This window comes from Daphnia magna, linkage group LG10 (assembly GCF_020631705.1).
Source record: "Daphnia magna isolate NIES linkage group LG10, ASM2063170v1.1, whole genome shotgun sequence".
In the NCBI taxonomy this organism is placed as follows: domain Eukaryota; kingdom Metazoa; phylum Arthropoda; class Branchiopoda; order Diplostraca; family Daphniidae; genus Daphnia; species Daphnia magna.
The window spans coordinates 8,021,926-8,048,900 of NC_059191.1; the positions used below are offsets into that span (position 1 = coordinate 8,021,926).

The window sequence follows — 26,975 nt, forward strand, 5'->3', positions numbered from 1 at the left end:
AGAAGCTATAGAGCTATAGGCTATTTATTACGATTCACGATATTAAGGCTTCGGTTGATTCATTGGAAAGATTTTCAGTGGCTTCGCTAACGATATATTTTTAAAAGAGGAAATTATTCATCGGCGCATGCGCAATCCAACGTGAATATGAAGTTCGTTTAATTCTAAAATCTTGTTGAAGGGGTGTATAAACCATGCATAATTTTTAAAACTTTAAGTTCTCGGCCAAGAAGCTGCTTAGGGCTGGTCCTGTGACTAGCTCTTCCACAGAGGGTCTAAGCGCTTCCTGAAAAGCGTAGATCAGCGAATCCTTGACCAAGTTAGAGATCAGAGAAAGTCGCTGTGAAATGACATCACTGCCACCGCCAGGGATTCCTCCAATGGTAATCTTAACAGTCCTATCCGACGTCGATGTAATTTTAAAAAGATTATTCAAAACTGAATTCAATTGTGTTTTCAATACCCGATTTCGTTTAGAAGAAGTTCTTGCAGAGCTACTTCAAAAGTCTCAGTGTTGACCATGACGCTGATCATCAAATCGACATGCCTGACGATCATTTCAATTTGAAGGTTTGTGTTGAAAATGCTGAAACCCCATTTGATGTCGACGCCCAGTTCAATGTCGTTACCTCCGACAAAGACCACCGCTTCCGCTTTATTTTGCAAAGCCACCAATTCAAATGTGCATGGACCCGTACGATGGATCGTTGAGAATCCACCGAGCCGAGCGTTGCTGACAGAAACTTGACCATTCGCCGTGGCACCAAACAACTATAAGAAACATAGTCACAATTGTTGCACTAAATCACCGTAAAAAAAAAAATACTAAACTGTAATGCTAAACACAGCGGAGTCGGAAGGTAAACGAATAGGGTCCCATCCGCCCTCGGTGGCGTTTATCCGGATGTTTGAAAACAGCTTGTCCACTACATCGCTAATATCTCTAATTATTCGTTGTTCCGGTTTTGGGATATCTCTGTAGCGTAAAGATAACTTATAAATGTAACTTTGATATTAGTTGAATTATTGAACGGGAAACCTACTGTTCGAGGGGGAAAACGGTCCCAAGAATAAGTGAATGGGCCATGCTATTGGCAAGCAAGTATCGATTAATGTCACTTTTAATGGATTCACAGAGAACTGTCTTAATGAGCTTCTCATGTTGATAGAATAGATCAACCAGCACGACCCCAAGGATTTCATTCATTGTGTCCAGATCCGATTGCTCGCCGATGTTATCCAACTGGCTCTAAATGACATTTTCGAAATATGAGCTAATGTAGAAAATCACACATTTAAATGATCGTGTGTACCGTTAGTTCACCAAAACGAGTGTCAAGCAAAATTTCTTGGACTGAAATCCCATTCCTGCCATTTCCTTCGATTTGAATGTGCCCAGTTAAACGAACATCTTTGACTTTTATGCTATTTAAAAAATAATTCTATAGCTAATTTTTTTAAGTATTGTTCAGATTTATATACTAAACTGACTTGAAATTTCCGGATCCTTTAAGAGGGAAGAAATTGATCAAAACCCCATCGATAGTGTAGTGACCGGTAGAAACTAACTTTGCGAGACTCAAATCGAATTCGATTTTTGAGTTGGCAGCGTCAACAAACCAACGGTTTACGATAAAATCCGATAATCCATTGATAACCAAGGTGTCTACTGACCCTTGAATCCTACAAAAATCAACCCAAAAACAAAGATTGGCTAATAAATATTAAAAATAAATTATTTCTTCTAATTACGATATTTGTTCTTCGTTCAAATTAATATTAAATGGTCCTTCAATTTTGACAGGTTCCAGATGACGCAGAAATTCTTCGACAATGTTACCGCCTGGAATGCCAGTAGACGAATATTAAACAATGGTCAGCTATTAGTATAATGAAATCAGATAAATTTTCTTAGAAAAATACCTGCCGTAACAGAACGAGTGATGCAAGAAATAGCGACGAAGAAAGCGTACCACTTCATGGTGTAGCGGAACTGATCTGTATGTCGAAGATTGTCAGGTACGTATCAACTAGTGACGATTGCGTATCAGTATCTCGTGTTTTTATCGCGCACATCTTCCCTTGGTTTATCGGGTAGTTCAATAAAAATAGCGATAGGTGGGAAGTCTCCAATAACAACATCGGAAACGGAAAATCTAAGGAGGAAAAGAAATATTTCGTCCGAGTTATTGGTTGAAGCCGGAACAGCAGCAATGCGATCATGTTTTGTAGTTTTTAATACTGTTTTATTTTTTATTCACCGCTACCAGCTTGTAAGCTGATATACAACTGTTCAGCTGTTTTGTTGGAGTTACGTATAATACTGCTCAAATCGAATATTATTTTCTATTTCTGTTGGAATTCTTTCCAAGTGATTTGATCCTGTTTTTTCTCATAAATTGAAAATTTCAATTTGGAATGAACGGCAGAATTCCTAGCGCTGATACCATGCTAGGTTAAGAAATGTGACAACATCGCATTGAGAAAGCCTGAATATAGAATATTTTCCTTTTATTGTTGACGTTAGCGGCTGCCTTAGTGTGAAACTGTGGGTTGCGACAGGGCACAGGGCTTGTATCTGTGCAAGGGAGAGGGTGAGGGTGTGTGTTTGGTAGTGCTTTATCGTTCGATGATCTCTTTTTGAAACAAAGAGAGGCTCTGTGCTACCCACAGAGAACCGAAAAGAGTTTCGAAGTGGAGCGCTTGAAAGAGAATTCGTTGCACAGAGAGGGAAAAGCAGCAGGAGAGGGTGTAAAACGTCAATCGTCTGTCATGTCTGCAGGATGTTGTGGGACCAAGAAACAAAAGACGGCTAGCTCTCCGTCATCTTCGTGTAACGGCACGGACGATGGCGGTGGAAGCTCATCCGGCAGTAATACCCATTTTGCTCAGGGGTCTTCTTCATTAACTGGACTGAATCATCACTCTCATCTGACCAATGGGCATTCGAAAAATGGCACTGTAGCTCATCCAGAGATGGGTTTCTACTGTTTTGATGTCCTCTACTCTCATTTACACAGTTCAGAACCTCCAAAAGCTCCTAGGTTCACCAATGAGGAATAGTAAGCTATTGTTGCATTCTTGTCTGGCATTTATACTCATTTAACTCTAATTCCGTAGCAGTTATTTGTTTAATTTTAATTTTTACTAATTGTAATATTTTTTACAGCCCATTATTTGTCACATGGGCCATTGGGAAGGACAAAAGGCTCCGTGGTTGTATAGGAACATTTAGCGCAATGAATTTGCATTCTGGTCTCAGGGAATATGCAGTGACGAGGTAAATTAGATTTGTCTTTTCCATTCCCAAGCCAAAAATTAATTCTCTTGGTTTTCAGTGCATTCAAGGACTCTAGGTTTAGCCCAATAACTGCCGACGAACTGTCAAAACTTCACGTCTCCGTGTCCATTTTGACCAACTTTGAGGACGCTGAAGATCACATGGATTGGGAAGTCGGCACCCACGGGATCCGAATTGAATTTCATTCGGATCGTGGCTCCCGACGCACTGCCACTTACTTGCCGGAAGTTGCCACCGAGCAAGGTACTATTAAATTATGGTTAATTTCGCGACGAGATAATATACATGTTTTCCATAGGATGGGATCGCATTCAGACAATTGACTCTTTACTGCGTAAAGGTGGATTCAAAGGTTTAGTTACCCAGGACGTTCGACGTAATATCAAACTTGTTCGGTATCGCAGCGAAAAAGTATCCGTTTCTTGGCAAGATTACTGGACTCACTGGAAAAACAACGGCAAATACTAAAAGAGAAAAAATGGCTATCATATAGCGGCTTTCATACCACCTCTTTCACATAACATCCCTCGTTACCCCAACGAAAGGAGCGAGGTTTTAATCAACAGCCAATTCAATTTGAAGCTGCGTTTCGTCGACTGCTTACCGTAGAATGATCTGCACACACAAGTAATAAAAACAAAATCGATGAAATCCTGTAGTATGGCCAAAGAAATAAGGGCGTAATAACTTCATTTGTCTCGTGTGTGTGTCTGTCCAGTTGGATAAATAAAACTTTTACGGATGGTGTGGAACGAACTGCCACGTGCCTCAAGTTCTCTATTCTTTTTTCATGAGTCCCAAACTGTTTCACCCATTTCCATTTATGTTACTCATTCGGCCCCTTCTATTAAATCATTTCATTTTGAAATCATTCTGAGAGTTGAATCTTGATGTCAAAAAAATTTATAACTACCTATTCCATACTTTCCTTTCGTTCAATCACACTTCCTGCCCATGTGTTCTCGTGTCCTATATTAACATTGTGTAGCTGCTATCGGCAGTAAAGTAATGTATCTAGGAAAATGTATTACTCTTGACTAGCCAAGAATTTCAATAATCTTGTTGGTTAAGCCGATAGAAGGCTTTCAGCTGTAAATGTGCGACGACGACAGCCACAATCACATTCACCGCAAGAACTTTGGTGAGAAAATTACTATTCTTTTGCACCATCTGCTGCCAAGTTTGGAAAAACTTCTTTGTTTCTTTATTCAATGAAGGTAAGTAAATAGTGTCCATTCTCTGTGCTTGCTGCAAAAATTAATGAATACAACTTTGAATGTGCATTAATAACACAAGTTAATTCTTTTATATTACCAACATATTCCCAAAAGAAGATCCAATTAAGGGGTAAAGTGTTCCAAATAAACCAACGAGTAGGACTGTCCTCCCTTGTATGCAAGGCATACATGTGCTATTCATTAGCAACAACTCTGAAGTTACATACTAAAAGCACAAATATTTAGCCCCTGCTAAAAAGAAAGATATAATTACTTAATGCTGAATGTGTACCTTATAATGAAGAAATGTCACAGCAATAGTTGAAACTGTAACGATTGGCATACCAATCAGGAAAAGAGCAGATTTTGGCAGTAAACATTGTCTCCTAAAACATTCATTAATAAAGATCCCAGAGAGAGAGTTGGTTAAGCCCACACCAAGAGAGCCATACATCAAAGGCCACCTTTGAAATGAATCTCAATAAATGTATACAGCTTTACCGATATATTTTAAAAAATGCTGAACGGGTGTTACATTTCGGACTGGGGTTTCCACTTCTTAACCGCATCAAACTGGTACATTACTGCTTCTGCTGGCGTCAATCTAACAGCACCAGGTGGTATTTCAGCTACCGTACCTTTGCGAAGGACCATTTCTATGTAAAACACGTTGGTTTTCTTCTCATAAACAAAACTTCAATTTTAATCACTTTGCATGCTTGAAAAATAACGTGTGTTCCGCGCATCGTAGCACAAATGCACACCTACGAACAAGGCCAGTAGAAAACGAAGAACATGCTCCAAAACTGCTCGGGAGAATGTATAGTACCCGCCCCTTTTTAACAGGGATTCCGAAGAGGAGCTGACAGTCTTTGCTGGCTGTTTTATTCCGCACAGTCGGAAGAATGTTTGAGAGAGCAAGAGGAAGACAGTGTTTTGCAGAACCTTGTACACGACGGTCGGGAGGTGGTTGGCCTCTGTGTTTTGCCTGATTAGTTGCTTAAAGAAGGAATCAAATTTGGCCATCATTCGAATTCCATTTTCAGTTTTTTGAGGCACGTTGACCTCACCAACCAGTGTTGTTCAAAACCTTGCCCTAGGCTACGTGAAACAGCCTAGCGGCCGAGTGTTGATGGAGACTGAGTTCGTTGAAAAACACTCGAATCACGTCTGAATTTGGACCGAAGAACAGATAATAAAAAAAAAACGCTTTACGTGTGGATCTTAATCGTTTCTAGTTGAATTCCGCGGTGATGTTGTGAATGTTGAAAGTTGTAAATTATTGGAATTCCTGCCGGCTGCCAACATCATCATGCCTGTTAGAAAGCAAGGTGAGTACATGTTTGACGGCATTTCTTTATATTTTGAAGTGGAGTTTTGTTGTTTTTGGATTCCCATCGGCTATTCCCGTAAACTGAGTGATCGGGGCAAGGGTTAAAACCAGCAGAAACGTGCATAGTGTAAAAAAACAATCGCAGCCAATTAGGTTGCACTACTGATGGATCCCGACCGAAGCTACTTGTGGTAGGCTAAATGAAGACTGGCCGAAAAACATAACAACTGCCATCAAAGAAAAAGAAAGCTAAGAAAACATGGAAACTTGCAATGTGTACCCATCGGGTAAATAAAAAGGGAAGAGTAGGAGGAGCTTCCGTTTTGGATCGATACTGCTTCGGCGGCGAGTGACCGAAAGACTTTCTTGTTGACGTCACTGTTTGATTGATTTAACATTAAACCGAAAAGTTCTTTTGCTTTCCTTGAATGAATCAGTTGACTTCTTGTTTAAACTCTCGATGGACTTTATTACAGAGGCTCATCGGGCGCTGGAGCTGCTAGAAGAGTACCACACCAAGTTGACATCACCGCAAGACAAACAGCTGAGAGCGGCCATCGAACGCGTCATTGGCATTTTCAAATCGAGGCTTTTTCAAGCTTTACTCGGTAAGTCAGCTAAAATAATTATCTCAACGGCCGGTTGCAATGCCAACGTACGGAATTTCTCATTTCGGGGCGGTCGACTCGCATTTCAGCGACTTCAACAAACCAGAAAATTGGATTACTTTCATGCATATCTGAACAACAAAAAAAGGCGACAAAGAATTTTTAGTTGTTAAATAAGTGGGATAGGGAATAACCAAGGAAAAAGGAAACCTTTTCCATCATCGTCCGGTCTCATTAACGTCGCCGCATCGGCCGGGCCGTCTGTCGACTGTTCCGATTCATCTCCATGGACGCGCGGTCGATTGTACCGAACTGCTAATAGAGCACGACTTTTTATTTTATTTTATTTATTTACTTATTTTTGCCTCCTCTTTCATTCTTTATATTATTGTCAGGCCAAATCTTTTAGCTCCTCCCATTTTCGCCGTATTGATCTTTGCATGCAGCAGCGGAGGACTTGCGCCGCGCAAGGCCCGTCCGCGCCGTATAAGACGGGAATTGTAAATCATGTGACATGGCGGCATCTAATAGCATAGTTTCATCGTACAGTATATGAGAATTGTGCGATGCATCATCGATTTGTAACCAAGATGGAAGACAATCCGTCAGACGATCATCTATTCGCGGACAAACGCTGCCTCTTTATCGATCCTACATCTTCCTCGTGTATCCTTAAACTATTTATGAAACACGGTGATATGACAAAGCAATTTCCGCCCTCGTAATAAGGGTCGGTTTTCATAAACAGTAACCTTATCTGGAACACAGCTCAACATTACTGCATCCCTAAAAAGCTACTAAAAGCTTTTGTTGACTATCTGCTCGCGTGTGCTTGACACCCTGGTCATTCACTATTATTATTATTATTTTTGTTTTTTATTTATTTTTCTGTAATCAATTAGTGTGAAGATCTGAAATGCCTTCGGCGAGGAAATATAATCGCAAATCAAATTAGTTCTTTCTTCTTGGCCAAGCAGTCGCCATCTGTGAGATGTCGAATTAACAAACGACGGGCTTGCTGGTAGATGGCGTTGGCAGGCGTGTTTCTTAAACCCACTGTGCTGCCATTCGGCATCGATCGTCTTTGACCGTATTTTTTCTCATGGCAGAATAAGCTTTTATTTTTATTATTACTGATTTCTAAACAAGAGAAAACATTCTTTTTCCCATCTTCTCGTGTACCGCGGATTGCACTCCCCGAAGATTATAACATCCATCAGAACTGGAAAATTGCTGTCGAGATCTATCAATTTGGGGGGAGCCTCTCTAACCATTCCGTTCGTCGCACACGGACAATCCGGACGATCCATAACGTTATATCTCCTTTTTTTTTCAAATATTCTGACAACAGTTTTTTCTTTTTCTTCTTTGGTTTGAAAACAAACATAACAAACAAAGTCAGATTTACATAAATAAATCAAGTCTTTTGTGTCTTGTGTCTTGATTGTTTTCGACAAGCTCCCCGGACGAGTGGATGTTGTCGGTTCCTCCTTTGCAGTTGCACGATGAAACTCAAGTCTCATCTAGAAACGTCAAGACTGACTCTGCGCGTATTCTTTTGTTATTCCGTGAATTATAGACGGATACTGTACGGTTTTCAGCCACAAAATATGTTGGTATTAGTTGAAGCAATCAAGCCTCTTGCGTCTGCCGTTCTTCTTTTGCGTTACTACCCTCCAACAATCGCCACGGATTAGTTTGAAGGGCAGCCCCGACTTCGTTTAATCCCCGATCCCTTTTTATTTATTTACTTATTTTCCCTATCGACCAAGAAAGGATGAACGAAAATTGGTTGGATTTCTACTCCATCGACCGACTGTTGCTGTTTCTACCTAATCTGTGTATATGCACCGACGTTGATGAATGAAAGACGAAAGTGGATTTCAAGAGCCACCATAGATATATACAGTGAGGGAACAGTCGCGCCGGCGCCGCCACCACTATCACTCTGTCGTTTTTTTTTTTTGTGTGTGTTGTTCGTTGCATGTTAGTGAGAACCACACACGAGCAGCATCAGCCGTTAGCAGATGTCTTCGCTTCTTCCGTGGTGCTGGATGTTCCCTACAAGAGGACAAGTGCTACTATCGTCCACAAACAACAGGATTATTCTCTGTATGAGTGTGATGGCTATCGAGAGGCGCATTGGCCGGTGGCCATTATGATGGCCCTGTTCGGCTTACTTTGGCTAATGCGCATACGGACGGAAATCAGAAAAGACAAACGCAAACGCTCAAAACATCCGGTACTGGACGACCAGCTACTATTACCTCCCCCCATCTCTTTCGCCGATCCGAAACATTCCGTCAAAGAACAAGAAGATGTTCTGGATGATGTGATTCCTCCGCCACCTCCACCGCCTTTGAGGCAAAACGTGCAAATCCATCGCTCGTCCTCGTCAATTGGGGATGGTCTTAACTATCCGTCTCAAAGACTCTTCCAACAAGCTCAATCCTTTTCTCGCTCCGCTCAAAATTTACGGATCAACACTTTAGAGTGCACTTGCCCAACGGGCCCACCCATCCGCCGGCCGGCAGTCCGGTTTTGCGACGATCCTTTTGGATTTTATTCCGCTCGAACAGCCCAAAGTTGGAATTATTCTACTCTTCCTCGTACTCAGCCCACGTCTCGATCCTCCCACGGTCTGCCCATTTTTTTTCCTTTCTTTTCTCGCAGGAATTTAATTAAAGCCATACCAAGAAAGTTCTTATAAGATGAAAATGGAATACGCTTTTACGGTTATTCGACTGTCTACGTTGGCCAGAGTTAATTTGATTGTATAGAGGGTGGATTGTCTTGTTTGCTTTTAGGAAGTAGCGAACATTTTTCTTCTTTGTCCTATCTGTAACCTCTACAGTCTGCAAGCGTGGCTTATCGTGCAAGTTAATTGGCAACCTCAAATCACTTTATTGTATTTGTGTTTGTGCGTGTCTCGTTTCTTAGATATCCAAGAATTTTACGAGCTGACGCTGCTGGACGAAACAAAAACGGTCCAGCAAAAGACAGCCGAGACGCTCCAAATGGCCAGTAAATGGGAAACGACTAATCAACAGACTGCACCCGCGGTCATCATTCCTACGCGATATGGCGACATCCAACAGCAGTCCTGCGTCACGGCCCTATTCCCGATGGAGGTAAGGTTTATTTTAATATTTATGAAAGAAAAACTGTCTTCGAGTGGGCGTCAATGTACACAAATTCTTGTATTTAAAAAAAAAAAGAACTTGGAGGAAAAAAAGAAGGGAAAACATTCAAAGAATAAATAAAGGGGAAGAAGGAAAAATGTTTTCCGTATCTGCTGACGTTTCCCAAAGTTGGCGAAATTAGGCGAACGCTCGTCTTTGAAATGGTTTTGACTATCATGGGGGGAGGGGGAGGAGGAACTCGTTGAACGCCGTGGTGCAAGCAATGGATGGCTGCATGTAGAGCGCTCTCGATCGATCCTTTGCACGCACGCCATGTTGATTTTGATTTCGACATCAACAAACACCAGGGCAAACGTTTTGAAAAGCTGATTGAAGCGTGTTGACGAGCTGAACCAACAGCCTGCGGATTGGCTACCACCATCTTGTCACCAACCTCTTTCTATCGACAAACCTTTAAATTTTAATTCTTTCGTTTACATCGTCAAGACGTTTTCTTTCGTTATTATTCTTTGGGAAACGAAAAAAAAAAATATATAAAGTAAAGTAGGAGAAAAAACAAACTGTTGATTAACCACGCCTGAAACTAAACTGAACATCAACCAAGTAGTTCTTTACAGCGAATATCGATTAAAAAGTTGAGAGTCGGGAGATTTTAGGCGACGGCTCGATGATCAATTCAAATACGCCGAGCAAGTTCAAACTTGCCCGAGTCTCTTAAACATAATGAACGCCTGTTCATTGACGCCCTGACGACTGGGCGGGATTATTGATCCGCTCAGGAGCGCGCGCATTGCCGTCAACTCGTCCATGTTAATAAATACGAGCAAATTAGATTTTGATTGTAATGTGTGGGACCAGTACGAGACCAGCCCCTTTCTCGAGAAAATTAGAAAAGAGAATCGCTAACCGCTTAAATTATGGAGACGAGGGAGCCGCCTATATGTACTAGTTGAGTGGGTCGAAATCGAGTGGCGTTGTGCCACGCACTTCTCGGCTTTCAAAACAGATAATACCGTCTTGCAGCTGGACAACGATACGTCATTTAAGTAGAACATGCTGTCTAAATTAAAGCTCATTTGAAGAAAATACGGTTTACGATGCCAGTTGGTTGATGTTGGTAGAAATGTCTTGTTGACGTGGTTGTTGCACTCCGTTTGTTAGTGTACAGCCTAAGGGGGGCAGCGTACTTTGCTGTACTCTACGGCTCTACGCCATGCGTGGAACTGTACGATTGTTGTGATGGGGCCCCGTTGATGATGATGGTAGAGGTTTTACCCCGAGGTTTGTTGCCGTGCCCCGTAAACATATCCTTAAGGCAAGCAAGTTGGTAATGGTGCAACAACAGCGTGATAACACAGTCATTGTGACAATCATTCGATTTTTTTGTGTGTGAGTGTGCGTATCTAGCCCATCGATCGGCCTGAGCTACTTGCATCTACAATCGTTCCTTGATTTTGTTTTGTTTTTTGTTTCTATTATTTTAAATACGCAATTCTTCCCAATCTTTCAAGATGGGCGGGCCGGAAACAGTTGGCTGCTCCCTAGCGCGTGGTTTTTCTTTTGTACTAGACTATGTTTCTTTGGGGAAGCTGTCACTCCCGACGGGGTTTATCACCGCGAGTTGGTACGTTACCACGGGGAGCCCGAGAAACTAAGTATTAAAAAAAAAGGGGGGAAAAAAAAATAAGAAAAAAGGAAAAACAAAACAATAAAAAAAGAAAGATTTCTTTTGTTGATGTGCACAACAATAGTTGGATCTATCTAAAAGCAGCGTTGGGAGACTTAACTTGATAATATTGGGAGGAAAATCAATAGGACTACAAGTAGTTACCTTCCCTCTAAAAATTAGCATTACGAACTATATACGTTTATAGCGTGAGGTCCCGATAAATATCCCGTAAAGCCCGCAAAACCATGCATAAAACATTAGTAAGGTCACTTACCTAAGAGTCTGGGGAAACGACAGGTTCCAACTTGGCGCTACGACCTAACGTCGGGCCGATTAGCAGCTCCCGGCTTAGTCAGTCAAGCTTTACTATCCCTAATTGGGTCCTACCTGAGTTTTGCGTTGCCCAGGAAAGAAGTAGTTTTCGATCAATCGTAGACACCTTACCGAATGCTAGTTATCGTTTGCACACGCAAACTATCGATGTGAGAGGAAATGAGTCAGAACTTGTTTGAAAAGAAACCGAGCCAAATGTTTGATGATGAGCGTCGCCATCTGATGCCTTTCGTTTTCAATGTATATACACACACACACACACACACACATTGGCACGTATATACGCACAGGAGGCCAAGAAGGAGACTACACACTACCAAACTAAAATATATATAAATACATTGTGGAACGGGATGTATATACGGTAGAGCGTGTCGTGTCACGATCTCTTCTGCCATCTTTTTTTTTTTGTTGTTTTTCTACTTTTTCATTTTCTTTCCTTTTTCTTCTATTTTTCTTGGCTGTTAAAAGCAAGAAGGAAAGAAAAAAAAGCGCGTACACGAAGCTGTCCGCCATGACGACGGCGACGGCCGTAGGGAAACTTGACAATCAGCCGCCGCGGTAAGACTCGCCTGTGTAAAATTAGTCTCGCTTCAGTCGCAAACAATCACGGTCACGCTGGCCGTTAGCTCCGTACGGACACCGGAAAAGGGCCGGGCTGATTTTTCTCTTTTCTGTCAAGAAAGTTTAAAAATAATATTTTGCATCTTGTTGTGTGTACGGCATCTTCAGTTTAGTTCGGTCTGCGCGTGGACGGACATGTCGTTAACTTCGGTGTCGTCATGTTGACTCTGTGCATTTAAATTGAGCCAAATCCAGAGAGCCAAATAAAAACAAAACCAAAAAGAAAAAGAAAAGAAAAAAGAGGGTAAAAAAAAGCCAAGATGATTGATTGGGTTTCTATCGTCCGACAATCGAATCGACGCTTTTCGAATTGCATGTACTTTGTGCCTCGATCTCGACGTCATCGACACAAGCGTGAAAGAGTTCTAGCACATCCGGCTACCGTTATCGCCTCGGAGGAAGATCCGGCCGATCGATCCGAACACAAATGCACCAGCTGCTTCAAAGTAAGGCCGATTGATTTCTTCCAATGTGATTTATATGTTTACGGTTTTTTTTTGTTTTTTTTTGCGCGCGTGCGATCTAAACGAGAGAGTAAATCAAATAGAGAAATTGCAATAGCGGTAGGCACGCCTCCAATTCAACGCTTTTCTATTTTGCAACAACAAGAAGAAGAAGATCACTGCGCCAAAATATTTTTAGTTGATAAGGTGGAGGGCGGAGGCCTCTCCTTTTTCTTCATCTAGTGCGTCTCTCTTTCGTTTGCAGTGATCGATGTGACGGCCCGGCGGCCCGAGTCGTGTTTATAGTGTCTATGTTTTGTTTTTGTCTTTTTATTGTTTTGTTATGCTTTCATGGATCACGTGAAAATGTCACGATCGGGTCACGATCGAAATTTGTTTCGTTCTTTTTCTCCCCTCTTTTGGATTTATTCGAAATAGATTTCAATGTTAAAATGACAGGTATTGAAAAAAAATGTTCTATAAGGACAACAAATTGATGTGTCGATTTGCAATGCGCAACTCGACGCATTCGTTGGCCGTATCGATCCAGGAAAACTAATCATATTTTTCATTTTCTTTTTTCTGTGCGTTCCAGAGCCCACGTCATCAAGCGACGAGAGGACGCCAGGAGAACGATCCTATGGTGTCGGTTGACATGATCGACGGTGTCAACGAACCAGTTATTTCGGCGACAGATAGGATCGTGATCCAGCAACAGTCCAATCACCAGAAGGTAAGATTTACACCTTTTTTCTCCAGCGTTGCATTCAATTTGTGGGTTGTGTCACGACATATTGACCCCCAAACGGCGATGTATTTTTATCGTGCGATCTCCACTACTCCATGCCCACTGTATAAAAATATAATACGGCACACTGTTAACGGGAACCGGCAAAATGGCCGCCGACTAGGATAACCAGACTCGAGTTGGAACGTTGCGAACGAGTGGATTTGAAATGGAACGGAGAACAAGAGCTCGTCTTGGGTATCGTAATACGGCCGGATCCTGCACTCCAACTCATTGAACACCTCCGGGAATGTAATGGGAAACGAAGCAATAAAAAACAAAAGAGAGAAAAAAAGCAAATGACTTTTTGCCGCACACATTGCAAACCCTACAAATGAAAATAACTACCTCTTCCGTGGAGCGATAGCAGTGTGACACTAAAGTTTTTATATTTGGAGCGACGGATTTTATAGGCACTTATCTGCTTTTACTGTGTCATCCAGTCATTAAAAGAAAACGAAAAAAAAACAAACAAAACTAATAATAATAAATAACTAAATAAAGGCGAACAAGAATAAGTTGAGAAAAGCCTTATACACACACAAAACTACATTTCCTTTACGTTGGTAGATCGAATCGCCACTCACTCAGAGTGTAATTTTAGCGCATGGTCGAGTTTCATATCAACAGGTCATCAGCCGGGCGTAAAACGAATCAATGCGAAATTCTTTTTTGAGCGTAAGGGATGCAGTTGAAGCCGGAGGAAGAATTCAATTATTTCCCAAGTGTAGTATGGGGTGTGTCTGAACGTATCAAAAGGATGAAGACAGCACGATAGTGCACGCAAGATGCGTCGGGAAAGGGTCGCTCCATTCGGACAGAATTGATAAACCGAGCGGAAACATGGGTGCCATTGTCCACGGATGGTTGAGTTCACGTACAGTCAATAAAGCTTGTAAAGCCTTTTTGTTTCGTTTTTGCTTCCTACGCTAACATGGAATTTAGTTCGCCGTCTATGTCAGGATTCGATTAGAGAGGAGGAAAAAAAATAAAATCCTGGATTCACAACGTCGTTATTGATTCTACCAAAAGATGTCAGGGCTTGCAAGAGTTGTGTTTTTATACCTGCGGAGAAGGAAAAGCAGAGAAAGGAAACCTGTTCTTTTTTTTTCCGTTTCTTTTCAAAATCCAACCATCCTCCAGTTGCTTTCTATTCATGTGGAAAGAGACCCTTAACGCCCGAGGGGAAAAGTCTCGAAATATTTTCGTCCTTTCTCACGGCATTGTACTGTACACTCCAGCTTTTTCTATTATTTCTTCCCCTCTTTTTAAGTCAGTCAGTCCAAGCGAGAAGGCTGTGGCGATTGGATCATTTTTTTTTTTTAAACCTAAAAATATTATTATTGGCTTCTGTGGAATGTATTCGAGTGTGCCAATGACATTAGTTCAAGAGCTGTCAAAGTGAGAGGAAAGCAACAACAACAAAAAATCTTGTGTTACCGAACTCTAGTGGCTTTAGATCCGGCTAGTGACGTGATTCTTTTTTTATTTCCCAATTTGTTTGGTTTTATTTTTTTGTGACGAGCTTGGTTGTTGTTGCTGCCGGATGGTTTATATTTGCCACTGCTGCTGCTGCTGCTGCTGCTGGTCGGTGTGAGCTGTGTGTGTCTGAGCTTATTTTACTGTGCACAGCGCAAGTGATCAGTTGCAGGCTAGTTTTCGCAGCCGACGCTCGCGCCATTTTTTTTCCCCGTTTCTCTTTCGGCGTTCTTGATGCTTTCAAACGCCGGTTTGTCATAGACGCTGCTTCATAAATAAATTGCCAGCATCAACGATGAAAACACGACGGAAGGTAATCCTATATATTTGATAAGTCCTTGGATTTCTCACTAGGCCTTGGAAGCTTCGTTTTATTTTGATTTCAATGCATTTTGGATTGCGCACCGCTTTCGCAATACGCTTGGCAACGCTGTCGTTGACGTCAGCTTCCCATAAGAGCAGACGAGACCTTTCCTCTCTTCCCCACCTTTTCGCCCCACCTTTTCCCCGCTAAAAAAAAAAAAGAAAAAAAATACTTACCGGTTCCCTACTAGGGTTGGTCGTATCCATTGAAATGGAAATTCAAACAAATTCAAAATAAAACTTCCATAAGAGTGCAGCACAGGGCAGTACAGGTGTCCAGACCGGAAAAGGGGCCTCCCATGCAATTAGATAACAGTCCGGTGTGTGTTCGTATCATGTGCAACTAAGTTCTAGTCTCTTTCTTGTCGGCTTCGAATACGTGCTGGTGTTTTTAAGCGTACAGTTTTTATTTTTTATTTTTTTTTGTTTTTATGAATTCTACTGTGTTGTTGCCATTTTTGTCTGATTGGCTAGCAAGGATAGTCATGTGTTATTGAAATAAGAGAAGGCGTTTCAAGGAAAAAACAAATTCCGGTAGTTGCGAGGGAAAAAAAAAGAAACCGTTTAGGTCGGCCTTGTTTTCATTTGAAAACGAAATTGACGCTGTCTGCCTTTCTGTGTGTGTGTGTGCGTATGTGTGTGGCAAGATGGCCAAAAATGAGTGGTGGCGAAAGTGGAAATCGGCTTGGTCAGTGAACGCTGGTGTAAGTTTTGTTTGTTTCCTATTGTCAAAGTATTTTTCTGTAGGATGTCGTAAAACCGCAGACTTTCGTCTCCCTCACTTCCCATTCCATTCTGGATACGGTGAGATTTTAGTCGGCGTCATTGGCTATTTCGTGATTACCTGTATCTCCCCCTCACCAATAGGCCCCCCTTACGGCGTTTATTAGTTAAACAAAACAAAAAAAAAGTATTTACTTTGCCTAAGTCAATATGGGGTTCCAAATGATTGTAAAGCAAAAAAAGGTAACAGTCACATACCACCTTGCTCGAAAAACAAGTGTGTGACAGTTCTTTTTGCTTCGAAGAAGATTAAATAAAGAACATCACCTTTTACCTTTATCAATAAGGAATCTGAACTATACAATCAATAGACACACCTCTTTAAATTTGTATTTCAAAACAATTCCCAGCTGCTAAATTGTTTTTACTGGATCGTTACAAGTTTTTCAAGTATTGTACATTTCTAACAAGAAATATTTTGTGTTTTCTAATAGATTCAGTCCCACCTGTCGCCCGGTTTGGTCGTAGACAAACACGTAAGTTGTGCTTGGAAGCCATGGTATGTACAAGTGGATGATTTCATTCTTTAAATTTCTTACAGGCGAATGGAGGCGATGAATCCGCTTGGGATTATGAAGAAATCATCCTTGAAAGGGGCAATTCTGGTTTGGGTTTCAGCATTTCTGGTGGAACTGACAACCCACACATCGGCGATGATCCAGCGATTTGCTTGACAAAGATCATCCCTGGCGGAGCGGCTGCCATCGACGGCCGAATGAAGATCAACGATGTCATTTTGAAAGTGAATGATGTTTCAGTTGTGAACGTTCCCCATTCAGCAGCCGTCGATGCGCTCAAAAGGGCCGGCAACCTCGTCCGTCTGGTGAGTCACTCAAAGACCTTTCATTTTTCTTTTTCATTTAATTTTTTTTTTTACCTCTCACTTTTGCTTCTTTTTATTTATTATTTATTTTTTTTTTTGCTCTCCGCTATACAGAGCGTAAGACGACGCCGGCAGCCGCGTTCGCCCCGCATCGTCGAAATCGAATTGTGCAAGGGCAACAAGGGGCTTGGTTTCAGCATCGCAGGCGGCTCGGGAAATCAGCATATACCTGGCGATAATGGCATCTACATCACCAAGATAATGGACGGTGGGGCGGCACAAGTTGACGGTCGACTTGCTGTCGGTGACAAACTGGTTCTCGTCAGGAATTTACCTGTAAGTTTCGTGCTGTATAGATGGTGCATATCGCCAGATAGTGTAACGGTTGGTCATGTTTCCCCTTTTTTTAGTTGATGACGGAGAAAAATCTGGAGAATGTGTCGCACGAAGATGCCGTTTCTGCGCTGAAGTGCACATCAGATCGCGTCGTATTGGTCGTGGCCAAGACGGACGCGCCTCTTGCGCCCATGCCAGTGGTCGGACAGCCCCCTTTACTCCAGCAACAAACGCCCGTCCTTTCGCAGTCGGCCGTCAATCTGACAACTCACCACTCGCATCAGCCTCCTTCCCCTAATCCAGGACTCGGTAAGTTATTCGACGTGCAGCCTCGTTGGATAGTGACGTGAATACTGATGATGGCCGACATTTTTTTCTCTCTTTTTTTTTTTTTTTTTTGCAGCTCCTATTGACGTCAGTGGTGCCTACGATCCGATTGAAATACCTGGTGCACTTCAAGTCTCTACTCCTCGGGCTGTTAGCGAAGAAGATATCGCTAGGTAGGCCAAAAACAAAATAGCTAAAACTAAAACGAAAGATAACCAAAACAGAAACAAAGAAAAAAAAGGAGAGACAAACAAGCAAAAGAAAAAGAACCAGACGAAACAATAAGAAAAATCGAATAAAAAATGAAAACAGGAAAATCGGGGTCAGGCGGTCAGTGTCGACGACGAGAGAACGGGTTCGCTCAACGGGTGGGCCAGTCACGTGATGTGGCCATTTTTCTTTTCAGAGAGAGTCACTGCAGTGCGTGCAGTCTCTGGTTGTTGTTCCCACGTGCAGTGTATATGCCAGTAAACGTTACCGTAGCAGCAGCCGCCATTATATATTTAGAAGTCGCAGCAGGAAGGGTGTGGTGTGTAAACGCGCAGCGATCGGATAGTGGTGTCTCAGTCGGTGATGAGTAGCATCCAACGCCAGTTGGTATACATTCTTGATTGATGCAAAAAAGGGAGGGGTGTTTGTGACGTCATTACCAACCAGGGGGCCCGCGACCAATACCCGCCCGCGTTTTTCGTCTCTCAATTTGTGTGTGTGTGTGTGTGTGTGTATGTGCGCGCCTGGCGTCGTTTTGCTCGAAAGTGTCGTGCAGCTGTCGATCGTCCGACAGTTTGCCAGACGGCCGAGAGAGTGTTACACAGTGCCTTGACCCTAACCGAATTCTTTTTTTTTGTGAGGGGGGGGATTGCGTTCTGAATTCAGTATCGAATGGCCAAAACGAATAGTGGTGTTGATTCGACGAAAAAATCGGGAAAGAAGAAGAAAACCAACCGCCCGTCCGACCTTATTCAGTGAGAAATCTTAACGTACTTTTTTTTTTTTTTTCGTTTTCAAAAATCTTAAGGCAACGGCAACACAGAGAAAAAGAGCGATCTGGTTACACTGTTGGCCTGTTGTATAGATTGTATACATATTGGCAGCTGGTTTCCCCTATCCCCTCTCTTTTTCCTTCTCTTTTGAAATGGTCCATTGAATTGGACAACGGCCTGTATGCGCGCCGATGTGCGTAATGTGTTATTCGGCTCACGTAAAAAATCCGTACGTACGGCTCTCGTCGTGAACACCTGGGGACGTAAAAGAAAACCAGAGAGGAGGGGGGGAGGCTCCTTTTATAGAGAGAGACGTACCAAAGATTCTGTTGCATTGACTATGCATGAGCCACATAGCTTGGATAATATTGGGTTGTGATGGAAGAAGAAGAAGAAGTTGGCAGTTTCTTTGGAGACAAAGCCTTTTTTAGAAGGCAAAAAATAAAAAGATGGGGGACAAGGGTAGGGAAGGTGCGGCTGTTGTTCTTCAAGATGTTTCCTCTTGCGGAGGGAGCTCGTAGGGCGCGGCAACTACGGAAGGGAACACTTTACTCGTCCGGATATTGGATACCATACGAGCTATGGTTTCGTGCACTTTTAAATATTCCCCCCTCTCTTTTTTTTTGCGAGTTAAAACTCCTTTTTCGTGTAATTTAAAAATAGAAAAAAGTAAAAAGAGGATAGTTGACGTGGCATGGGATTTTCTCTTTGATCGCTACCTCACGCGTACACGTGCTGAAACCAGAGAAAATACTGAGGCCACTTGTATGCGTAAAATATGACGTCTCTTAGTGGATGCCGTGGGTCATTCCAGAGGAATGGGGAGGCTTATTCTTGTCTTCAAAAGAATCAGTTATTATTAAAGAAGAAGAGAAGAAAAATGCTTTTTACGGTCCAGACTCCGCCTTTCTCCTCTGCCCGTGGTTGTATCCGCGCAGCCGCCATATCGATCGTGATTTGAGTATCCCACCCCTTCAACTGTATCCGGCGTTCGAACCATTATAGAATCGCGCATCTGTTTCGTGTTAATTGGTTTGTCGTCTCTGCTCCGTTCGGCGTCACCTTTTTTTCTTACTTCTTCTTCTCCCTCCCTCAATTTGAGCTCTTCAACATTTCCGGTGAAAATCACGTTTTTCGGCATCATATTTGTCATTCTTGTTCAGGACTCCTCGATCTGTGGTGCTATCAAAAGGGACAACCGGACTGGGTTTTAACATAGTCGGTGGTGAAGATGGCGAAGGCATTTTCATCTCGTTCATCCTGGCCGGTGGTCCAGCTGACGTGAGTGGCCAACTACGACGTGGAGATCAAATTATCTCGGTTAATGGACACGACCTCAAACATGCCACTCACGAGCAAGCGGCATTAACACTCAAGGTACGCCCTTAAGAGTCATTTTTTGTTTTCATTTCTTATCAAAGATTTTGGAGAGGAGTGTCCAAGTGGCACCATCTCGTCGATCGTCGTTTTAACTCTAGCGTCCTTTTGCTCGCGCCTGTCAAAGCGGCAAAAGAGAGGGTGATACGCGATGAACAGTCGGGATTGGGGCGTCGGTTCTTATCGATCGCCCCGTTCTCTCCACCTTCGCTAGGCTGTGCGATATTCAATTGTTTTGTCTTCCATTTTTCTACGCAGGGAGCGGGCAACACTGTCACGCTGTGCGTCCAGTACCGACCTGAGGAGTACAACCGATTCGAAGCCAAAGTCCACGAACTCAAGCAGCAGATGATGACCGGCACCCTGATGAGGACCTCACAGAAACGATCGCTTTACGTCAGGTGAAAACATTACATGAATTTGATGAACTCATTTTTTTTTTATTTTTTTATGTCGGAAGTAAAAAGTGTTAAACGTGTTGATTGAATCATTTCAGGGCCCTTTTTGATTACGATCCAAACAAGGACGATGGACTGCCTAGTCGAGGATTGTTTTTCCGTTACGGTGATATCCTGCACGTCACGAACGCGTCAGACGACGAGTGGTGGCAAGCTAGGCGCGTGTTAGCCAATGGAGAAGAGGAGGGTATTGGTATCATTCCCTCCAAGAAACGATGGGAACGGAAACTGAGAGCTCGCGATCGTACCGTCAAGTTCCAGGGCAAAAGTCCAACACAAGATAGGGTAAATATGCCTTGATTTATTTATTTATTCCCACAACATTTTCCCTTCGTTTTTTTTTGTTTTATTTGTTGTTTTCTTTTTCTTTCTATTTTTCAATTTTGTTTTATTTATTTATTTATTTTTTCTTCGGCTTTATACGGGGCAGTCTCCTATTTTTTATTTTGTTGTCACTACCCATCTACCAATCGACGTCGTCACCGCCTATTTTTGGGGGTTATTTACATTCCAACATAAGAAACAAGAGAAGGAAGATTCAGTTTTTCTTTTGACATCCTTTGCCGGATGGTCGAAAGTACTGAACCTATTGATCCACTATGTTAATCATTTTTTTTTTTATTGAGGGATATATTTTTTTTTTTGCGGGTTTTTTTTTGGGGGGATGCATGTCTGGCCGGAACGCACATCTTATTTATTTATTTATTTATTTCATTCATTTTTCTATTTTTTCTTCTTTTTCTTCTGTGTTTTTTTATTGTTTATTTTGTTGTTTTTTTCGTTCTTTCTTGGGTGAGGATTTATTTTTGTTTCCGTCTCGGAGAGCACTTGTATCTTATTTCCAGTAGATATGGATACGGGAAACTAACGTTGGCTTATCTCGGTTTCCTTTGATTCGATTTTCTTTTTCTTTTTTTCAATTTATTTTACACGCTGCCATACCCATCTAACAAAAAAGGACGGTTGAGAACCACAGACAGATTCAAGTTTGATTTACTTTATTTATTTACATTATGATTATCGTTTTCCGGACAAAAAAGAAGGGGGTGGGAGAAAAAAGAAAAAAAGAAGAGAAGGTCTTTTGATTCGCCGACTCCTCCCTTCTCTGAAATATAAACAGTTTATAATAGATTTCAAAATGACACCAGCCACCCACTTTGTGTTTAATTTTTAATTTTTTCTTTTCTTTTGGTAGTCCTGTCGGTAGTGACTGACCATGTTTATTATGATGATCTCACTTCCCTTATTCATCTCTCCGTACTTACTACCGTTTGCCCTACATTTGGGGGAGGGAGGACGGGGCGACGTATTTTGATTTTACCTTTGGTAGTTTTTTTTTTTTCACCGAATATATTGTAAGTGTGTTAGAGCTTATTGGGCCTATCTTGTTGTGCTTGTTTCCTCCGTCTTCTGTCTCTTAATAACTCTCGCAACTCTTGATCCTCTTCGTCTCTCTTCCTCCCCTCGTTTTCACTCTTTCTCTTTCTCTCTATGACATTACCACCTGTTTTTTTTTTTCCTCCTGAATGTGGGACGATTATTGTTACGTTAAGAGGTGGCAAATTCCGTCAAAAAGACCCCTTGTGTGATGGTTGTTATCGTTGTTGTGTCTGTATCAGATCAGTCAAATTAAAAAGGACTTGAACCAACACCGAAATTGAGATGGATTTTTGAAAGATTTTCCTGGCACCTTTTTCTTTTGTTTATCATTCACATTTTTGGTTCCGTTTCGTGTGTAGCAATCAACTTTGGAGAGGAAGAAGAAAAATTTCATCTTTAGCCGAAAATTCCCATTCGTTAAGAGCAGGGAGGATCAATCCGAGGAAGGCTCAGACCAAGAGCGTAAGTGTTAAAAAACAACAAACAAAACAAACCTTACATGTACCATCCTACTGATTTTGCTGATACCTTGACCTATCACACTTTAAATTTCATGTTATTTAAAATTTCGTTCCATTTTCTTTCTCTTGTAGCCGCATCGGCAATGACACCCTCTGAAAGTGACTCTACCAGCCTTAGTAAGTGAACAATTGATGTCGATCCGTCTTTTAAAAATCTAACAATTAATTGTAATGCCTTTAACAGAAGAGGAAGCTGTTTTCTCCTACGAGTCGGTCCAGCAAATTGAAATGACTTACACCAGACCAATCATCATCCTTGGCCCACTCAAGGACCGCATCAACGACGACCTTATCTCCGAGTTCCCTGAAAAGTTTGGAAGTTGCGTCCCTCGTGAGTTACCATAGTATATCTTGATGATTGACCCGAAAACTTATCGTAATACTACCCGCACATAGATACGACTCGACCGAAACGGGATTACGAGGTTGATCAGCGGGACTATCATTTCGTTGCCTCCAGGGAGCAGATGGAAGCCGACATCCAAAACCACCTCTTTATCGAGGCCGGCCAGTATAACGAGAATCTTTACGGTACTTCCGTGGCATCCGTACGGGAAGTAGCTGAGAAGGTATTTAGAACCATGTCTATCGTACCACATTCATTGGCTAATTATGCGTTCAAAAGCAGGGCAAACATTGCATCCTGGATGTCAGTGGTAACGCCATCAAGCGGCTACAAGTGGCCCAACTCTATCCGATAGCAATTTTCATCAAACCCAAATCAGTAGACGCCATCATGTACGTACACACTTTGTCATCCGGATGCGAGTGCGTTCTTTAATAACTGACTTCCTTTTTCTCTATGTCGTGTATCTCTGTCAATCAGGGAATGGAACAAACGGATGACGGAAGACCAAGCCAGAAAAACTTACGACCGAGCCATGAAACTAGAACAAGAATTTGGCGAGTATTTTACCGGTAAATCCATCAATATCAATCTATTGTTTCTTATTGCGTTAGTGTTTTATTTCTTTTATATCAATTGCCAAACTTTCTTTTTTTTATTATTATTATTTATTTATTTTATTTGTTTTTTTTCCCAGCCGTTGTTCAAGGCGATACACCGGAGGAAATCTACGCCAAAGTCAAGGAAGTGATTCGAGAGCAATCCGGGCCAACGGTTTGGGTCCCAGCCAAAGACAAACTTTGAATTGCCATCGTCTTTTAATACTTGTTCTTGGACGAGACTTCTTGGTAGTCGATTCTCCTCCTTTTTATTCTTTAACATCAAAACGACATGAGAGAAATCCACCCCTTTTTATTACCTGTCTCGCCGTTTCCCCCCTTTTCTTCAGCGATGCTGATAGCACCGACCTGATGACTATACAAATTGCATGCCAATCCTTCCTTCATTTCTTAGGATTTTATAAAATTTTGACTTGGACGGAATTCCTCGTCGTTCATGCATTTCCTCCCTCCTCCCCCCATTTCTTGACATTGACTTTTTTTCTTCTTTTCTATGTATTTTCTCTCCCCACGATAAAAAAAAATTCATGATTTGTGAATAGCAAAACCACAAGAACAAAAATCAACAAGCAGATAATAGCTGGACCTTTCTCGGTCAGAGAGAAGAAAAGAAAGAAATTCGAGTGGATTTTTTTGTTGTTGCTGCTAACAGCTGCTGCCAAACGTTCCATCACGTTCTCTTATTTGTTAGACCTGTTTCAAATGTTTAAGAAATGTCATGTTCTTGATAACTAATCCATTTTATTGTTGCTTCTCTCCCCGTCCTTCTTCTAGAGAATGTATTTTCATGCCTCCAAAATTTTCTGACAAAACCAAACAACAACCTTAACAAACAGCAGATATTTGAGATGGTGTTCGTAATCTCGACACGTAGCAGCATACTGGGTCATATCCCTATTTCAGGTCATCATTTTTTCTCCATTGGGGTCGTAAAAGACGAGCTAAGATGATCGAAATCAGCTATTGACAAAGATTTGTTAAGCTCTGATGGGCAGCAGAAATGACCCGTGTTCTTGTGAAGATAGTTTACGACATACATAATCCGTTATAGTTCCCTCCCATTTTCATTTTACATCCTCCATGATTTGTACAGTATTTTCCCTCGAAAAATTGTCTCCTCCTTTCTTTCTTGTTTGATCATAATATTAATGTGTGAAAAAGAGTTGATTGTGTATATGAGTGAAAATGTGTGTGAAACAGTGGATAGCAGAAAGGAAAAACATTTTCAAATAGCCTCGATGTCAGCAAGAATAAAAAAGGAAATGGACGTGGTATTCTCCAACCCGTCTAAGGTAACAGCTTTTTGGGGTTAAGATTTGTATTGAACAGAATGTAAATGTTGGTAACTACAACGAAGATCATCAAGAACAAAAAACAAAATAATATCGAAATAGAAGAGCCGAAAAATAAATTACTAATAAGCGAACAATTCAAAATAATTTTGGAATGACTAGGAAATAACAGGAAGAACGTTCGTCCGATTAGTTCCGGCCGATACGTGCAATATCTAGCAGAGGCGACAGCTCGCCATACTCGGCCAACAAGAATTGGGGAATGCCGCGTTGAAAAGGGGCCGTGTTTGTAAAGTGTCCATCTAGCTGGATGACTCGCCCAGGAAACTCAAGTTGTAAGGTGTGATTGAGACAGCGAACGTTTCGGGAACTTCCCCATAGAATCGAAGACGCTACGGCTGCTCCCAATCCATTGAATCTCCACGTCAGAACGCGAAATATTTCTAGATGCTTATAGCGCATTAAAAAGATGCGGATTTGCTCAACGTCCCAATCAAGATGGCCTAGTTCCAATCGACTAAGATGTGGCAAGATGGACACCAAGTGTTCCAGCTGTTGTGTCATCAATGGAGTGCGGAAGATTTGAAGATTCTTCAATTGGCTCTTCCCGTATATCTTGCGTAGTTCACAAACGTGTTCGAATACTTCCACGCGTTCGAAACTGCACTCGTAAAATACGAGCGATTCTAGGGCAGGGCAAAAAACGAGTAATTTTTCGAACCGAGTCCACTCCATGTCTTGTGCTTCAACCAGCTGCAAACACCGGATGGTCATGCCATTTCGTCGCAAGAAATCTTCGAAATGAACATCTAGCGACCCACCGCGAAAATTTACACTCAAAAGGGTCAATTTAGGTAAAAAACCAAGCGTTTGAACGCTGTAAGTGAATGCACTGTTGAGCGAAAGCCATTCGACTGCGGGACACATTTGTGACAACAGTTCGAGATGTCCGGGAGTAAGAAGATCCGTAGCTCCGAAGGCTACTGTTTTCAGGGCAAACTTGGGAGAGACGGCTGCGTTGACTGAACAATACCACAGTGTATCGGCTATGCTATCGTAGAGCAACACGTTTAACGAAGGTAAGCCGTGAAGAAGCAGTGCGGCGCCAGGTGGACTGACCTCCGTTTTCAGCATGATCACCGTATGAAGCCGTCGACAACAAAGCAACCAAGCGATTCCTGAATGGTTGAGTCACGTAGTGGAAGGAGTTGTAAATCTAATCAAGATAAGATAACAGGCTTACCTGTATTTGTGACACCAGTGTCATTTAAAACAATGCTCTCCAGATTGGGGCAGTTTTGGCCAACAACTGCTATAACAGAATCATTACACTGCTTCGGCAGAGCCAAAACTTTCAACCTCCTTAGGTACTTAAGGATGTGGCAGAGAATCCCTTGTGTAATGACAGACTGATCTGCTCTTTCCATATACAACTCTGTGAGATTTGTGCAGAGAGGAAGAGTCAAAATGGCCGCAATTGTTACCTTTAACAAAATCACTGTTAATTGCAACATGAATAAAACATTGTTGTTGATTTTCCAAACTGTACCTGCTCAAGGCAAAGAGGCATCACAAGGATTTTCAGATTTCTGGGAATAAAGGAACCCACATAAACCAATAACTGTCTGCCAACTCTACTTTGCTCGTAAACCACATCAATTGTGTTCAACATCTGGATGACAAATTCATCCACCAAGTTGCTTGGTATTTTGTTTGTGATGCAATCCCGAGCAGCCTTCATGATTTCATCAGAACTAGCACGCTGAATTTTGTCAGGGGAATCATGAAGCCTGTGGAGTGTACATACTGCCCAAAAAGCTGTGGCCTGAAGACTCAATTGTTTAAGGCTCAAAACACTAATACCGTAATGGGGTTGAACTAAGCATCCTCTCAAAACGCGATGCATAAAATCTGCTTCAAGTTGCATTTTACGAAGTGTGGTGAGATCGGACAATAAAATATTCCTCTTAACTCATTTTGCTCAAGCAAGGATTAGGTAAGCCGCCACTGTTGAAAGTCCGAACGGTAGCAAATAAACATGTCAAAGCTGTAACTCTCGATTATGTCAAATGACATCAACAAGCTGAACATAAAAACAAACAAGGATCTCAGCCTTCTTTTATTTCATTAAATTTCCCCACAAAGTCTAGCCCAGAGATGAAGAGAATGGCAAGACCATAGGGAGAAAAATTTTAAGAACAGCGCCACTCAACGGTTGGGAGAAGCAGTATGTAAATCGTTTTGGATGTTTTTTATTTTATTTACCCAGGTTATTGACGATTTATTCGCTAACTAATTGTAATCCCATCACTGATAAAAGCACCATGAAAAAATTGAAATGGCGCCCAAATTAGGCTTCAGAGTTTACAAAAAGGGGTAGGGATCTAGGGAATGTACAAAAACGTTTCTCCCCCGACAAAAGTGGGAAG

The 26,975-nt window shown here is 41.9% G+C and overlaps 5 protein-coding genes across 11 annotated transcripts; 2 read left to right on the forward strand and 3 right to left on the reverse strand.

Moving 5' to 3' along the window:
• Positions 1-142: 142 nt before the first annotated feature.
• On the reverse strand, positions 143-2,068 carry LOC116932178. The gene is made up of 8 exons (XM_032939973.2): positions 1,924-2,068; positions 1,753-1,843; positions 1,492-1,683; positions 1,314-1,425; positions 1,044-1,249; positions 832-976; positions 464-771; positions 143-398 (listed from the first exon to the last, which is right to left on the reverse strand). Exons 1-8 carry the CDS (start codon positions 1,979-1,981, stop codon positions 206-208), a joined length of 1,305 nt encoding a protein of 434 aa, XP_032795864.2. The 5' UTR covers positions 1,982-2,068; the 3' UTR covers positions 143-205.
• Positions 2,069-2,516: 448 nt separating this feature from the next.
• Positions 2,517-4,073, forward strand: LOC116932197 (AMMECR1-like protein). Its single transcript, XM_032940000.2, has 4 exons — positions 2,517-3,062; positions 3,170-3,280; positions 3,339-3,544; positions 3,600-4,073. Exons 1-4 carry the CDS (start codon positions 2,773-2,775, stop codon positions 3,767-3,769), a joined length of 777 nt encoding a protein of 258 aa, XP_032795891.1. The 5' UTR covers positions 2,517-2,772; the 3' UTR covers positions 3,770-4,073.
• Positions 4,074-4,307: 234 nt separating this feature from the next.
• Positions 4,308-5,295, reverse strand: LOC116932205. Its single transcript, XM_032940006.2, has 4 exons — positions 5,054-5,295; positions 4,811-4,982; positions 4,616-4,744; positions 4,308-4,549 (listed from the first exon to the last, which is right to left on the reverse strand). Exons 1-4 carry the CDS (start codon positions 5,170-5,172, stop codon positions 4,352-4,354), a joined length of 618 nt encoding a protein of 205 aa, XP_032795897.2. The 5' UTR covers positions 5,173-5,295; the 3' UTR covers positions 4,308-4,351.
• Positions 5,296-5,425: 130 nt separating this feature from the next.
• On the forward strand, positions 5,426-24,416 carry LOC116932138 (disks large 1 tumor suppressor protein). Of its 6 annotated transcripts, XM_045179779.1 has the most exons (19): positions 5,426-5,849; positions 6,328-6,459; positions 9,400-9,590; positions 13,267-13,404; positions 16,518-16,559; positions 16,625-16,906; positions 17,021-17,242; positions 17,317-17,551; positions 17,646-17,742; positions 19,716-19,929; positions 20,188-20,330; positions 20,426-20,672; positions 22,127-22,229; positions 22,361-22,405; positions 22,473-22,619; positions 22,685-22,857; positions 22,914-23,026; positions 23,115-23,206; positions 23,332-24,416. In XM_045179779.1, the coding sequence occupies exons 1-19, from the start codon at positions 5,831-5,833 to the stop codon at positions 23,436-23,438; spliced, it is 2,742 nt and encodes a 913-aa protein (XP_045035714.1). In that variant the 5' UTR covers positions 5,426-5,830; the 3' UTR covers positions 23,439-24,416. The 6 variants fall into 6 exon arrangements, with proteins under 6 accessions (XP_045035714.1, XP_045035712.1, XP_045035713.1 ...); XM_045179777.1 differs by lacking the exons at positions 5,426-5,849; positions 6,328-6,459 and adding an exon at positions 8,429-9,098; XM_045179778.1 differs by lacking the exons at positions 5,426-5,849; positions 6,328-6,459 and adding an exon at positions 8,429-9,098 and having other exon boundaries at positions 22,917-23,026.
• Positions 23,739-26,709, reverse strand: LOC116932161. Of its 2 annotated transcripts, XM_032939943.2 has the most exons (4): positions 26,410-26,709; positions 26,096-26,352; positions 25,790-26,030; positions 23,739-25,724 (listed from the first exon to the last, which is right to left on the reverse strand). In XM_032939943.2, the coding sequence occupies exons 1-4, from the start codon at positions 26,471-26,473 to the stop codon at positions 24,736-24,738; spliced, it is 1,551 nt and encodes a 516-aa protein (XP_032795834.2). In that variant the 5' UTR covers positions 26,474-26,709; the 3' UTR covers positions 23,739-24,735. The 2 variants fall into 2 exon arrangements, with proteins under 2 accessions (XP_032795834.2, XP_032795833.2); XM_032939942.2 differs by having other exon boundaries at positions 26,096-26,708.
• Between the last annotated feature and the right edge of the window lie 266 nt (positions 26,710-26,975).